We start from the raw sequence: 16,055 nt of genomic DNA, 5'->3' as shown, positions 1-16,055 counted from the left end.
CCCCAGTATGAGTCAGGTCGGGTTAATTTCCGGTGCTGCGACGGGCCTTTCTTTCCTGCGTTGTCCCCGCAGCTTCTTTGGAATGCTCACCGTAACGCTTTCCGCCAATTGTCCGTTTAAACCTCCCTTCCCCTTCTCCACAGCTCATCGCCTCCTTTGAGCTGACCTTTGACCTTTTGGAGCGGGAGGAGCTCTAATGAACAGCCTTTTTCCATTTGGTCATGTGCTTTCTTTGCAGCATTTGAGTCATGCTTTGAAATCTAACATCTTCTATCTCTTGTTTTCTTTTCCAGAAACATGTGAAGACCCTTGTGGAGCTTTGACCTGCAAATTAGCCTTTAACAACAAAAAGGCCAAGGTCCCCGCCCTTCTTCCCCTTATCCGTTATTTCTGCCTCCGCTGCACTTTCCTCGCAGGCTCGTTAAACATGGAGGCCTGGCAGGCTACGCGCAGGACTTTCTCACCGCACCCTAAAGCAGGAGGTGTAGCTCTTCTGCTGGCCTTCTGGCTCCTAGCAACCCCAACCTTGTGCAGTGGGCAGACATTTACTAGCTTCCACCCGGAGCGTCGGGACTGGGCCTTCAACCACCTGACGGTTCACAAAACCACGGGGGCGCTGTACGTCGGCGCCGTCAACCGCGTGTACAAGCTCTCGGGCAACCTGACCCTGCTCGTTTCTCACGACACAGGCCCAGAGGATGACAACAAGGCCTGCTACCCCCCTCTGATCGTCCAGCCCTGTTCTGAGCCCCTCGTCTCCACCAACAACGTCAACAAGCTTCTCCTAATAGATTACTCCCAAAACCGATTGCTGGCCTGCGGTAGCCTCTACCAGGGTGTGTGCAAACTCCTCAGATTGGACGATCTCTTTATCCTAGTAGAGCCTTCCCATAAAAAGGAGCACTACCTCTCCAGTGTCAACCAGACCGGCACCATGTACGGGGTGATTGTGCCTTCACAGGGCCAGGATGGCACCCTCTTCATCGGCACAGCAGTTGATGGAAAACAAGACTACTTTCCTACTATCTCTAGTCGAAAGCTCCCCCGTGATCCAGAGTCTTCTGCGATGCTAGACTATGAACTGCACACCGACTTTGTGTCCTCCCTCATCAAGATACCTTCAGACACGCTGGCGCTGGTCTCCCACTTCGACATCTACTACGTGTACGGCTTTGCCAGCGGCAGCTTTGTTTACTTTCTGACTGTCCAGCCCGAGACCCCCGAGAACAGCATGTCATCGAGTGGCTCCACCAGCGACCTCTTCTACACCTCTCGCATCGTCCGCCTCTGCAAAGACGACCACAAGTTCCACTCCTACGTCTCCCTCCCCATCGGCTGTGTGAAGAACGGCGTCGAGTACCGCCTGCTGCAGGCCGCCTACCTCGGCAAGCCGGGCAGCGTGCTCGCCGCCTCCCTCAGGATCAGCGCCCAGGACGACGTGCTCTTCACCGTCTTCTCCAAGGGCCAGAAGCAGTTCCACCGGCCGCCCGATGACTCGGCGCTCTGCGTCTTCACCATCCGAGACATCAATGCGCGGATCAAGGAGCGCCTGCAGTCCTGCTACCAGGGAGAAGGGAACCTGGAGCTCAACTGGCTACTCGGAAAGGATGTGCAGTGCACCAAGGCGGTGAGTAACAGTCATACATGCCGATTAAATCGGATTTATAAGTTCGTCTTTGTGTGATTTCAGATGAAAACAAATCTCCTTAACAAAGAGTCTTTTAAAACTCTAAAACCGTATTCGAGCATCCGCCTTCGTTCCACGACACGTAGCGCTTGTTTCCTCTCTTAAAATAACTTTGGGATCAGCGAAGGGAATGGCTCAATGCCAAGACACCACACCATTTAAACGTCCTGGGGTGTGAGCTGCAGTGAAAATAAACCCTGCAATCACCAGGAAGCGCTTTTACTTTGTCTCTCTCCACCTTGTGAAGCGAGTGTCACATTCCACGTAATAATGTCAAATAGTTTTGTAGCTTTGAAATCAGAGAACAGCAATTTTCAATAACATTCAATGAGACAAATCCAGGAGCGGTTTATTTATTTTTGGCAACCATCATAGTGATAATACACATAAACACACTCTCCGCTTCCACAGAGGAAAAAAAACAAGTAGCGGGGGGTGTCACTTTACCTCTGATGCCGGCATAGATCACACACCAACCTATTTCTTCAGATTCTCCAATTATCCTGTCGTACAGGGCCATGGATCCGCTGCATGTTGTCAAGTCCAATTAAGTTTCTTGATTTTCCCTCATTCCCAGGAGGCTACAGTCCTCTGTGCTTTCATTCTGTAATTGCAATGTGAATTCACGAATATGAAGAATTAACGACTAGTTAACCGTACGAGTAGTGAGTTACAGTCTGCGTATGTGTGTGTGCGCCGCATGCCGTGCACTGCATGTAATCTATGTAAGAAAGGCCTGTTCACACTGCACGTCTGTGTGTGGTGTGTGTGTGTGTGTGTTTTTACAGTTTAATGATATCGTTACCCTTGTTATTATGAGAGCCACTAATCAGCTTCTTTTGAGGCTAATCCCCCTCAGGGCTCTCAATTGACCACTCTTATTAAAGTCAGTGCATTTTCCATTAGCACATTGTCTGAGTTGATTCTCCTCTGGGAGGAGATGGTTGGGATTTGTTAGATCAACTGGGAAGATGGGTCAAGAGGCTGGAAGGCGCTGGTGTCAGACACCAGTGACACTCATGAGGTTTCTATCTGCGGGAGCTTACTGTAAATCACAACCGTTTCACAGTAGAACCCTGAAACATCTCTGTTTGGCTCCCGGGCGGCTGCTGCTTCATTTTTCAGACATCCACTGCCAATAAACTCCTGCTTCTTCTTTATACCCCAAAGACCCACACTCGCTCTGTGTGAAGCCAAGAAGTTGAGGCGAAGTACAGTAAAACACGTCCTTAAGACCTTGTGCTCGTGCTCATTGAGCAGCCAATAAATCTATAGTATAACATGCGTTATGCAGATTGATGTCAGTGGACAAAGAACACGTACTGTGCAGCACATACGAGTTACGTTTAACAACACGATATGCCGTCCTTACTAACATGATCTGCCTGTAAATCCCCAGCTCAAGCAGCGCGGCTGCTTCAAAGTGAATACTGTATATGTTTCAGTCTATCTCTGTGTGATATTTTTAGAGCACCAGTGTCTGAGAGCCATCAAAGTAGGAGGTGATTCAAGGCCAGACCCGTCCACAGGACTGAGTCTTTGTTAACTCCTAAGTGTATCTCATTTGGCTTCTGAGTAAATTACACATGCAGCCCCGACGCCTTTCCTCCGGCCCACAGCTAACAGCAGGTAGCCAGCGATTTTAAAGCACAGAACCTTAATTATACCCCCAGCTCTCGTTCCTGCCTCTGCGCACTTATCGCTGCCTGTATGCTCACATTCAGGCCAAGGCTGAGCCTGGGAAGGCAGCGGAGGCTGAGGCTGAGGCTGAGGCTGAGGCTGAGGCAGGGGAGTCAGACACATCAGCCAATCAAAGATTTATCACCCAGCCGTCCAGCCTTCTGCCATCTGGAGGTTCACACCATCTCTGTAGTCACTCCCATGGAGGAGAGCCATGATGAGGCTCTTTATGTATCAGACTGTCTATACATGTCTGTGTGTGTGTGTCTCTGACTAACACTATCGCCCTGTCTCGCCTTCCGCTTATCCTGAACCAACTAATTATCTGCCCGTGAGAGCAACGGGGCTCTGGTTCTGATACCCCTGATACACACGGGAGTGAAACTCCGATATCCTGTCACTTTTAAGCCATCCCTCAGTCAACACTCTCAGCCATTGTTTAAAACATTTTCATGCAGTGTGTCGCTGAGGCCGACCAGGACCCAACTGCTTTGCCAGCACAGATTAAATGTTACACTGAGATTTTTGATAAGGATTAATCATCCAGAGTCCCCGTCTATTTTTAGCCTCTCCACAGCTGCGCTAAAGATAATCAATGTAATTTGTATGCTACAGTCTGAACATGGCAAATCTACATCTCCTCACTGCTCGGAGATTTATGATAAGGCAGGGGAAAAACAAAACTTCTGCAAGAAGGTTAACAAGAAAACGCAACCGCAAAGCATCCGTGGGGATTTAACTTGGCAAGTCTGCTAAGCGTACATCATCTAGACGATCTAGATATAATCAGAACCAAATGGTCTGGAGCCCAGCAGACCATATGCGGAATAGCTGAGTGCGTTTGAGGGAGTAGCTATTGATAAGCTGAAGTCTGGGGCTCGCGTCTGTTGCTCCAGATAGTGTTTTCCCATCCGCTTCATTATGTGCGTCCGTGTCTAATCAGAAGCCGTTTAAAACAAACATCCCACTGTGAGATCCTTCACATGTCGCTTAATAAACATAAAAGACCAGCATAATATCAGCTTAACTGTGTCTTCATGCGACACTGCAGCGGTGCACCCTGTAGCAATCGGTGCTATTTTAGACAAAGGAAATGAAGGAAAATGCCACGAAGAGTGGGCGTGACTGCAAGAGTGGAGACGATTATACCCTGTCAGCACTATTGCTTTGCTCTGCTCATGGAGATCCGCGTAGCACGGAGAGGTTTCGCAGCCGTGGAGCGTAGTGAAAGGTGGGAGCAGCCTCCCAGACTGGGAAATGTCACTCAAGACAGTCTGACAGGGACAAAGTCTGAGAAAGAGAAGAGACGGATGAGAGATGGATGTAGTGGCAGAAAGAGAATTAATGAGGTGGAGTTGGAGACGGGGCCATATATATATATATGTATATATATATATACAAGGTCCCCTTCCTCATTCACCATCTCTTTCCACAGCCCACCTTCCAATCTTATCTCGGGGTTCTCTGTATTTTCCTAAATTAGAACTCATTATTTCCCTATGAAAAACTAAAGTCGAGTTCTTTGCAGCCTCTTCACCTGCACACGTGTTTCAGAGTTGCCTCCTCGTGCAGGGCGTTTGCTGGTGGACGTAGTTATCATGCACCGTGTGTCCTCCTGCAGAAGTGTGATGATAGGCCAAGGTAATGAGCCACAGTGAGAGCAAGGTGGAGCTCAGTCAGGCGGAGCTGGAACACGTCTGCCAAGTGAAACAGAAAGGCAAATGTTTGGCTGGGAGCCTCCTCGCCTGTGCACATCCGCCCGTCCCTGACCTCCCTCGCTCCCTCGCCCTCCTCAAGCCCGCGCTTCCGTCTCAGACGCGCGCTGACACCGCCGCGGTTCCTACGACTTTGACCGTTGCCTTCCCCTTGTGTCACACGCTGTCACCTTCATCTTTCCTATTTACTCAGCTGTCTCCTTTTATAACACTCTGCATCTCAGCCTCTGCGCTCCACTAATGTCTCATTCTCTAAATCTGTTTCTGAGATATTTTTGTCTCCTTCTCTCTTTGTCTCCACAGCACATTTCATGTCAAGGACTTCTGTGTTTAATATGACACATTTGCCTTATTCCTGCTTTATCTTTGTGTTTCTTCCTACATTTTTCATGCTCTATTTTATAATATGTGTTTCTGTCTCCAGCCGGTGCCCATTGATGATTCCTTCTGTGGTCTGGACATCAACCAGCCACTTGGTGGTTCCCAGCTGGTGACTGGTCACACGCTCTACACTGAGACCCGGGACCGCATGACTTCAGTCACCTCCTACGTCTACAACGGCTACTGTGTGGCCTTTGTGGGCACCAAGAGTGGCCGCCTGAAGAAGGTCCGTACCACTTCCTTCCATTTCCTCCTTCCGCCAGGAGTTAAACACTTCATCACTGCGATCCATCAGGGCTCAGGCTGTCCAGTAGTCCACAGGGTACAGACACTGTGAAGTGGTCCTATTTCCATTCTAATAGATCATAGTCACCGGGAACTTACCTCTTTAATATTTATTTGCCTTCTGCCAAAGTGTTGAAGAGGGGTAATGGCGACGGCCAGCTCACTGTACTGGTCATTACCGCTTTCTTGTTAAGTGAGCTCCAATGTTGCCGTGTTTAATAACCTGTACTGGCCCATTAATTTTAATAGGTACCTTTGTGACGGTGACCCACTGAGGTTATGCGGTAAAAGCACAGGCACGTGCTGACCAGTTAATACTAATAGATTTCATACCCAAGCTACAGAGGATAAGGTATTAGATGAGTTTGCTCACTGATTAGAAGGTGAGGGAAGGGGACGATGTGTTATGGCTTTGAGGAGTCACACTGTCAGTCTCACATGTCTGCCGTATATTGGTGGTTAACATTGGACAACTGTTCTATGTTTTCTCATCAGCCGATGCTTAGGCAGTACGTGCATCTGTGTGGGTGCATTGAAGTCTGTTGAAAACCGAGCCTGCGGCGCGCATTTAGACAGCTGCTGGAAGGATTTGCCAGCTTCACCTGGCATCGCGTCCCGTGGGGGTTTCCCTGCTTGTTTGATCGACAGCAGGTGTGTGCCGCAGGACCGGCCATGCGGCCCCTGGCTCGCGTGGTCACTCCTCTGCCGACAGCTGCATGGAGCTCGCGGGAAAGAACGGAACCAAAGTCGCCCTGATGCTTCTTCTGGCAAGTTTGTAGTTGAGCTGACAAATGCGGTGGTGTTGACCTGGGTTATTTTTAGTCTCTGGGTCTGTTCATAATTAAATCCATACACCAATTAAGCCGTGGTAGAGACAATATCCATTCCTTGTAATCCCTTGTTTGAGGTGTTTAATAATTTAGCACCTTTCTCTACTTATTTAAATTAGATGTGACAGGAGAGAGTGTTTCCCTGTTGCGTTGCTGTTGCCTCCATATTGTTTTTCCATTGCTGCTTCCCTGCACACGCTTCCTGCCGCCTTCCCTCCTCCCGTCCTCTGCGTCTCTCTGCTGTCATTTGAGAGTCATGCAAAGCAGCCCTGCATGCTACTGTGTACCTAGGCTGGCTTCTCACTGGGGCATGGCTGTAACCACAGTAACGCTAACGTGGGGGAGGAATTAACCAGGAAGGAGCACCTAGAAAAGAGGCACCACGGTCCGGTGGCCGGAACAGAAGATCCTAGCGGAGCGCTCAGCCACAGAGGCTGATCAATAGTTTAACAGAAGAATTATTGCATGTCACTTCCACTAGAAAAACATTTTTCTGAAGTGAGGACTCCCATTATCGGATTTATTTTTATCAATTAACCTTCAAGGTAGCTTGATTACATCCAGAAAAAGATGACATTAACAATGGCCCTCAACGTTGAGGCGTCAAAGCAATTATCAGCGTTGCATAATGAAATACTGAGTACGAGCTCAAACAGAAACCTTTGTAATTGAAATTGCGATCGCTGTTGAAAGAGTAGTTTGGTCTTAATTTGAATGTGATTTAAATGTTGTGACAATAACCCCACCCACGGTGGCAGAGAACATAAAGTACTATGGGCAATGAGGAATCAATAGTGTTGCATGACTGCAGCCATAAGAAGCTTCGCCTGCTGTCACTCTGCGTATCAGTGCGTTTCAATGTGTCTAAAGTATGCATGTGTTTACACGGAGCATGTTATCCGAGTGTCACAGGGAGGGCAGAGCGATAGCGTGACCCGATGAGCCCTGGTGGAAGTTCTCCTGCACGGGGCTGATAACTTCTGCAGAGCTGCGTGAGGCGCGCAGACGGGCCCGGGCGCTGCAGGCATCGTTCAGATCTTCGCGTGACACAGCTATAGGGTGACGAGATTTGAAGCTTCTCCGTTCCGGCGCCTCTTCCAGGCAACCATGAGAGGCGGATAGATGTGGAACGGGACGGGGCGCGGCGGTGGAGGGCGCGAGCGCGAGCCAGGGCGAGGGAGGCGTAAGAGGAGACAGTAGCGGGATGAGGCAGAGATGGAAGAGGGAGGGAGGAGGTGCTGGGGGAGGGAGGGAGGAAGAGACTGTTGAAATGTGAATTTAGTGCCGCCAAAGCAACCGGGGCTGCATCGCTGCCTGTAATTGGATTGGCTCCCTTCCCAAAGAATCCCCTCCCTCCTCTGCCCTCCGTCTCCTGCTTTCCCATCCAGCCCCCCATACATGCTGCTGCTTCCCGGGCTTTGCTGGAGCATGGCAAAGCAGGAGGGATAGTGTTGGCGGGTGTCGCCGCCCGTGGCAGGCTTTTACAGTGGATTGATTGAGAAAGAGGGGTTAAGAGGCGGGGGGGGGAGTAAGCATGCACTAAGGTGAGCACAATGCATATATACAGTGGTGTGATAGGCTGCGAGATGCGTTTCACAGAGAAGAACAGCACTTGCACACACGCGCGGGGGGGTCAAGTAAAACCATTGTACCGTGTGATGTAGGCGTAAGCAAAACAATCTGTTTTTTATGAAGTTGGATTGCACCTATTCCCAACCATGACAGAAGCCCAGTACCAGCATACAGTGGTTACATATGTGTTAGATGTTGAGTCTTACACAAATTGCTCGTAGAGCTCTGGGTGGCAGCCTTGGAGGCAGTGATTGATCGCAGAGGGCAGTATATGTTGACCTCAGCAGAAAACGGCTGAGGGGACAATCAATAATCTGGACTCTCTCAGAGTTTTTGTAGCAACAGTGAAACCAGTTCAATCAGTACCAGGCCCAAACTTCCAGTCCACTCTCCTCCACTTCTGCTCACGTGTTAATGCGTTATTTAAATTCTAGATTTACACTGATAGGCACAAGGCTGTATATTATGCTCACCAGGCTCAAACCCCCCGTGTTATCACTCCCACGTACCAAGAGACCGAAAGACGGCTACAGGGCTCTGCGGGTCAAATTACAGAGATAGGTGATCAGCTATGCAGTTTATTCTAGATATGCCTTACCCACAAATTGCATCATCTGAATTGGAATTGGCTGTGTGTGGCTCACTTTGTGGTTAAGCGCAGGCAGATCCCGCACGGGGCCTGGAATTGGTGGGAAGCAACAACGGCATTAGGGAGGAGAGGAGCTGCAGGGAGCGCTGCCTTTGATATAGACGGAGATGGAGGGCGCGGATGCTCGTGTAAAATTGGATGTTGAAATACATCTCGGCGCTAGATGAATGGGGAGGTTAGGACAAACTCAGCGTAGGCCGGTTCAGGATCCACCTGTCAGTCAGAATCCATTCGCAGCCCGTGTGTGGCAGAGCAGGGGTTAAAGGTCAACCTCAAATGCTCCCAGATGGAATTCTGTGGTTGTTCAGGCCCCATACCTGGGTCTTCGGGGCCTTTTGTCCGTCAACCGTGACGTTAGCCTACCTAATTCTCCCCATCATGCTCTGGTGAGTAATCGGGAATTGGTTTGGATAATGGCTCTGCCAGCTGACGGGGGGCGACTTGAAAGGGTGGTTCAGGTGTTTAACAGGACGGCGTTGTTGGTGAGCTGGTCGACGCAGCAGAGGCCGCCCGGCTGATTGGCCCCGGCCGACCTGAGCAGCAGCGGCGCGGACACGTGTTGTGCAGACAGTTCAGCGGAGGCGCGGCGGAGAGAGCAGCTGATCACAGGGCATGAAGTGTCGGTGACTTGAAAGGCTTGTAAACGCAGACAGCTGCTCCTGCAGTGGCCCTGATGGACAAGCAGACATGGTCGCCGCTGCGCTCTGTCTTTGCACTTCGCACAATGAGCCTCAGAGAGTTTGTGCTCAGATTTGTCACCCTCAAAGGGGACGTGATCTGAGAGCGCCGCTTGTCTGCTGCCTGTCAGCCCAGAGGCTGGCTCACCTGTTTAGGCCTGGCTTTGCTGCGGCCCAGCTTGGACCGGTCTGATTGTGTGTTAGCTGAACGAGGATATTAAAGAGGGAGAGGAATGAGGGGTCAGATTTGAAAGGCTTCTAAACAGGTAGGTATGTATGTGGAGCAGACACGACGTCCCGCCAACAACAAGGAAACCTGTTTCTCTGGGTCAAGTTTTCGGAGCACAGAAGCAGTTCCTTTCACCTGCATGCCCTAAATCATACGCACTTACTATGTTGATACCTATAATATGAGCGTGAATGAATGTTTACCTCATAAATAACTTTCAGTTGTTCTTTTCAGTTGGCCATTAGCATCCACTCATGCGCTTGCAAAAACACAGCGAATTAATCATCTTAATCACTTTATTAAACATTTCCATAGTTGATGCATGACTTGCATTAACCTTGAGCTAGCTTGAAATAAAATACAATTAGGGAAACAATGTCACAATCGCCAACAGGTATAATTTGTTTCCAATCACCACAGTCACAAATAGTTATTTTTATTTCTCGCTGCGCGCCTTGTGTAATAAGCGTAGCATCACTTTGTTTCAGACTGAATGGTGCGGCTCAATTAATGCAGCACACAACAGATAATTGCGGCCTCTTTGTTGAACCGCTGTTTTTGCTTTGCCGGTTGTGCGGCCTTACTTGATTTTCCTCTTTACAGGAATGCATTAACATTTCAGACCTGGCCAGAATGACATAATGACAGGTGGCGCTGAGGCGTTTCGGCTGCCAGCCATCGTTAGGACTGTGGCCGTGGGATTGTCTGCGATCTCCAGGATGGAGATAACCTGGGCAGCGGAGCCTCCGTTTGCCCACCGGCAACTGCCCGCACAAGAGAGACAAGGACAGATTTCCTTCCAAACACCACTCGCAGCACTTTCACAGAGGCTCAATCAGAGGTCCTGCAGGAAAAGCAGCTCTATTTGAAGGAAACTGCAAACAGAAGTAGATTTTATTTTCTTGTTATCTGGATCTCAGTGTTTCTGTGGATTCCAGCCCACAGAGAGAGTGTCAGTCATTCCTCCCAAGCCAAGGCCGAGATGAAGAAACCTGAAGACTACATTGTTTGCTGTAATTATCAACAAAATGTAGTTTATTAAATCCAATTAGCATTAGTGGGACAGGTGACCTTTACGAACGTGGTCTCCACTTGACCTCCTCTTGATCAGTTCTTAACCCTGAGCCGGACGCGGGTTGGCGGCCGGCGGCCCCCAGGCTCTATGTGCCAGACCTGGTCCAGGATTCTCTAAACACTTCACAGTTAAAAGGCCAGAGAAAGAATGAGAGCCCCCGCTGTTCCATTTATCCCCAGCCTTATATCTGCTTTTGCCTTTTTAGTCTCTAATCTACTCCCTCTCTCTTTTCATAGAGGTCACTTAAACGCAGCCTGGTCAGTCAACCGGCTGTTGCCTCTCATTTTCGGACTCTTTTCTTCTTCTCTTTCTCTCTTTTTTCCATCTCGATCTCTCACTCATGCTTTCTTCGAGCCTTCTTTCTGCTTCTCTTCCCTCCTCACACTCCTACAATGACACAGCCTTCCCCGCAGTGATCTCATTAATCACATTCACACAGCTCTCTGTTGCCTTCGCTCTATCTGTCTCCCTTTTCCATTCTCTTCCTCTAATTGCTTGCTCTTTTCTCTGCCAGAATCTCAAAGGAGGCGTTTTTCATTATCTAACAACAAGAGACAAATACTCACACAGTGCATACATTTTACTACAGATGGATTTTATACATGTAGGCTTAATTTAGCCTCAAGATATACAGTCTGTACAGTGATGCCAATGGAGGCAAATCCCAAGAGACGCAAAGACCAAATCACATATGCCCATAAATATGTTGTGTAATACTTGTTCATTAATTTATCACAGAACACTTGATTTTATTTATTAGATTTGTTGCAGGCGATTCCTTTTATTTCTTCGGAAACAAATTACCCTGTACAGCGCATCCCATAATTAGACTTAACTTCATGAGTGAGATTAATTAACCCGTTGTTGATGAGAGGCACTTTCCACTAGAGACGGTGTGGAAAGAGAATTGCTGCACGAGAGCTTCTTCACTTCATTTTTTGTTGAGTGGGCTACAAATTAAGCTGATGGCAACAGAATTCACTTCCTCGTGGAGACTTTCTCGTGTTTGCACGCACTTGGGCCCTTAAAGGGTAAAAAAGTCCCAGATCCCGACTGGGACTCGTACTGTGGCTTGTGTGGGTTATGGTTGGGAGCTGTGGGCTCATTAGCATTGGGAAGCCACATCAAATGCATTTAGCGGATTTAAGTCTTCTGGTTTAGGCAGAAAGATGAAACGTGCAAAAGTAAGGCTGAATATTTCCAAATGTCAGAACTGACCGTTCTTGTGTCTCATGAATATGATATTTCGAACCCACGCATCTTCATAATTAAATGTTTTATGTGCAACTCCAAAGATTATGCAAGAGAGCCGTTCCTCTGTTCCTCGCAGCCTATCAATATTCTTGTTTAGTCCACAGCCAATGTAGGCACCACAGGGAGGACATTTGAAATTCATAGAAATTCTTATCAGTTGTTGCGTTGCTGTTATTGATCTGTTACTGTGGAAACAGCATGGCGCGGCCGTATTTTTAATGTTATTTATTTATTTGCCCGATGTCTCCAGTACATTCCAACACTTCTAGCAATCAAAGGGAAAAAATTCTCTCCCTGTCAAATGAACTGTAAGCACCGAGCGGTCGTCTTTTGTCCTGTGAGTTGCCAGCTGGCATGAAGCGTGCTCTCGTGTGTGTTTTTTTTTCTTTCCATCTTCGGCTTTTCCCCCTGACCTTGCTGAAGTACGCAGAGACAAAATAGGACAGACAGAGTAAAGAGTAAACAACTTTAGCACAGAAAAAAAATAGATTAGCCAGCAACGTCTGTCAAAGTAGATGGCTGGCTCGGTGCCAGGTTTTATTGATTTGCCTTACAAAGCGCTTGAATGGGCCAGATAACTGTGATTAGCCAATTCATTACTGCTGGCTCTTAGAGTGGTCCAAAATTAGATAAAAGGGGGATGAGGAAGGACAGAGGGGGAGAACGCGCAAACTGTTTCTTTGTGAACCTGCACAAAAAACTCTAACAGTGACCCACAACCCAGGAAATCTTTTTTTGAAGCTCTTGATTAATTTCCCCCAGCTTACATGCATCGTAATGATCTTCCTCATTAGCAGCTGTTATGAAAAAGGAAACCATGGGCATTGTTTATGTGTTTGATAGCATGCATAATAATTCTACATTACTCAAGCAGCCGGAACAACAGCGCTCTCATCTACTTTGCAAATGCGCGCTTCAGCTTCGAGTGCCTTTTCAAGTTTCACGGCTCCAATAGATCTCGGAAATGAGAGCGGTTCTGACTTTGATGATATACTAAACTGTTGTCTGTGCGAAGGCAAACCGAGTGTGACAGCAACTAATGTTTCTGTCTGATAGTGAGACAGCTTTACTGCTCCTCTGTCTCCGGCATCGTACGAGGCGGCAGCAGTTATCAGACCCTCGGAGCTGATGGCGCTCTTTAATGCATTTGTTTACAGGAGTCTTTGATGGGCTCTCCACAAATCATTTCTTTGATATATGCTTTCTGACATTGGAAACCCATGTGGTTGTTGTGTATTATGGATGTTATGACAATGAGAAGTAGGGACTGCATTGTTGTGCGCAGACACTGAGATACAGAGTCCATGTTAAGCTCTGTACACTCATCAGACAGTGAATGATCCGTGTAAGACAGTCATTGTCATTGTGGCTAATTTTTCTTACTCCAATTTCCTTTTCCCATTCGTTCCGGGCACAGTGTGTTTGGATATTTCCCTCCTTCTCCCGGTCTCCCCGTCCCTCTTGCTCTCAACCGCAGGGCTGTCGAGTCAAGTTGAGCCAGGCGTCAGCCTAATGAACAGTGATACAGTGCTAATAGCATGTGATAATATTTCAGGCCACTGGTAATCTCCACACACTCAGCCTTTACCTGCTTGTCACACACACACACACACACACACACACACACACACACACACACACACACACACACACACACACACACACACACACACACACACACGGGTCATCTCTTTCTCTTGACAGCTGCATGTCAGGTCTTGGCCTCATGCTGTCATGAAATGGAGCTGTCAGCCTACATATTGTATGTGTTCACCAGCCGGACACAGACAAGCTCGTTAACACTTTTCATCTCTTTCACGTTAAAGACCATACCACTGGTCTTTTATATTTATAAGCACCAATTTTAATCAGATCCTTTCTAAATTTAGAGCGTTAACTGACCTTAAGAGCAGGAAAATAACACAGACAGACAGTATGTAGCCCATATGTGACATGCCATTATTGATTGATAGATTGATGTTGAGCACCAGCTATAGATGTAGAAGCAGAGAAAGCAGCGAGGCCATGTGTGTGTGATTGCACAACGCACCTGCATCAGCAGAAAACCCATGCCAGGCCACAGGCAGGACGTTTAGGGGGTCACGGTATCAAAGGATGGAGCTGGAACCGGTGGCCTCCTCCGCTCACAGGTCGGCTCAGCTGCCTGTTACTCATTAAACCCTAATGGTTAGCTGTTAGGAAAACATTATGTGGGCCCCTGGTAAGTTGGCTGAAGGTAAGGGTCATGGCCAGAGGTGGGGGGGGATGGGAGACACCCCCAAGCTTGGTGACACGGGTGCCCTGCGACCTTGGATTAGCAGCCAAGACAGGGAGGGCGATCTGATTGAATTGCAGCACAGCGGTGGACCTCCAGCATTCCTCTAAACGGGGCGTTCTGTGGGGAATTAGGTGGCACCAGCAGTTATACTTAAGTGTCTTGGTCTGCGCGACAGCCGCAATTTGGTGCGGCTGGAAACAGCTGTTGGCTCAGCGGGGGGTGTGGATGGTGGGGCTGCTTGTGTGTTCGCTGACTGTGATAATGAATTAGCAGACAAACCAGTTTTAGGGTTCATTTAAATGTGGGATCACAGGGCAAAGATCTTGTCTCTATCATTTGCATGTGTCTCCCCCAAAGTGTTTCTGTGTGAGTGTGTAGTCTTTGTACATGTAAATATGAGCATAGTGTTCTTTGCCGTGTTGCCTTTACAGATTTTTACCTATTTGTATGAGGGAGGTGTACAGAGATCCCTTGATCACACATTCAAAAGGCACCGTACATTTCACTTTATTTCTCGAGTGTTACATCACGCACAAACGCGTGCCCGCGCACACACACATAAAGACACGCGCACACCGGTAATGAGCACAGGGCTTTTAGGTTCCAGCTGATTAGGAAACGGGGGTGGGAGTGGGGGGGGGGGGGGGGGGGGGGGGTCCGTGTCATCAGTTCCTACCACTATAATCCCAGATTGGTGCTGTTGTGTGAGCAGTTGGGCGTGGGTCGGCTTTGCTCGGGCTGCGCGGGGGCACAGGGTGAGCCGGGCTGGGCCGGGGTGAGGGTTTGGATCCGGGGGCGTGGCCAATCAGTGGACTGCGTCGACTCCGGGGGGCACGGAGCCGTGTTTGGGCTGCGAGAGCCGTCCTCTTTGGGCGAGACGCCCTCGAACAAAGTGCATCTGATCAGATTAGCGCGGCTGATGGGGTTTCCCAGCAGGTCGTTGGCTTCCTCTGTCTCAACATCTTGACTAGGAAGTGCTGTTAGTACTAAACACACAGAATAACAAAGGAGTAGATTGAAGGGATCCACCAACGTTTGTTTAGTTGGGAAATTCAGGAGATGATGGGTGAAACAGTGGTTTTATTGAATTCTATTTGCAGTAAATGCAGCCTGGACTTGTTGAAGTCTGTGTGTAATACTTACCAACCAGTAGCAGGTTAAACTGCACCAGTCGTGCTCAGTTTGCTCTAGTGTGACTAGTTTCTGTTGTTGGGGGCGGATGAATCCTCTCCTTTCAATACCAGGGATCATTGCAGCGACATCAGAGGAGGAGAAAACAAGGCCACAGAAAGGCAGCGTCTTAGCTTTTCCCTTTCACTCGGCGTCTCAGACTCTGTCGCCGTCGACTACTTTCCCCCAAATCCGATCTCTGGCGTCTTTGTCTTTGTTCGCCCCGTGTTGTTTTTTCCTCAAATGCCCGGCCTCTGTCTCTGCCCTCGCCTTCGGTATTTCTCATTCTCCGCGGCTTTTCACCCGCGATCCATCCGGGCCGAGCCGCAATCCCTTATAAGGCCGCTGGAAGCCTCCTTCTGGCCTCCGATTTCCATATCAGATCTGCAGTAACAGACAGGGCTTAGACGGGATCAGGCCTGGAATGCGAAGCTGCCTCTCCGTGGGCTGTGCCACAGACCCTGCTCTGCTCCCTGCTCCTGGGCACAAGCCTGGTCAAACAGTACAGAACCTCCCCCCTCCCCTCTCCTCACCCCCTCCTGCAGCTTCATCTCCTCTCGCCTCTCTTTCCCC

At 48.9% G+C, this 16,055-nt stretch overlaps 1 protein-coding gene and 1 long non-coding RNA gene across 10 annotated transcripts in view; one reads left to right on the top strand and one right to left on the bottom strand.

Moving 5' to 3' along the window:
- plxna2 (plexin A2) overlaps nucleotides 1-16,055 on the top strand; it is a 182,234-nt gene that overhangs the window by 67,456 nt on the left and 98,723 nt on the right. For 8 of the 9 annotated variants that reach the window (XM_029157357.3, XM_055510096.1, XM_055510098.1 and 5 more), the window contains 2 exons: nucleotides 294-1,627; nucleotides 5,507-5,689. In XM_029157357.3, the coding sequence (XP_029013190.1) occupies nucleotides 428-1,627; nucleotides 5,507-5,689 (1,383 nt within the window). In that variant the 5' untranslated portion in view covers nucleotides 294-427. Of the gene's footprint in view, nucleotides 1-293; nucleotides 1,628-5,506; nucleotides 5,690-10,308; nucleotides 11,735-16,055 lie in introns of those variants that run through there. The other variant, XM_055510101.1, reaches the window with a different exon arrangement.
- Nucleotides 11,733-14,183, bottom strand: LOC129604299 (uncharacterized). Its single transcript, XR_008695080.1, has 3 exons — nucleotides 14,085-14,183; nucleotides 13,418-13,543; nucleotides 11,733-12,451 (listed from the first exon to the last, which is right to left on the bottom strand). It is a non-coding gene; the product is annotated as an uncharacterized LOC129604299 (long non-coding RNA).

This window comes from Betta splendens, chromosome 7 (assembly GCF_900634795.4).
Source record: "Betta splendens chromosome 7, fBetSpl5.4, whole genome shotgun sequence".
Classification (NCBI taxonomy): Eukaryota; Metazoa; Chordata; class Actinopteri; order Anabantiformes; family Osphronemidae; genus Betta; species Betta splendens.
This window is presented reverse-complemented; position numbering and strand designations above follow the sequence as displayed.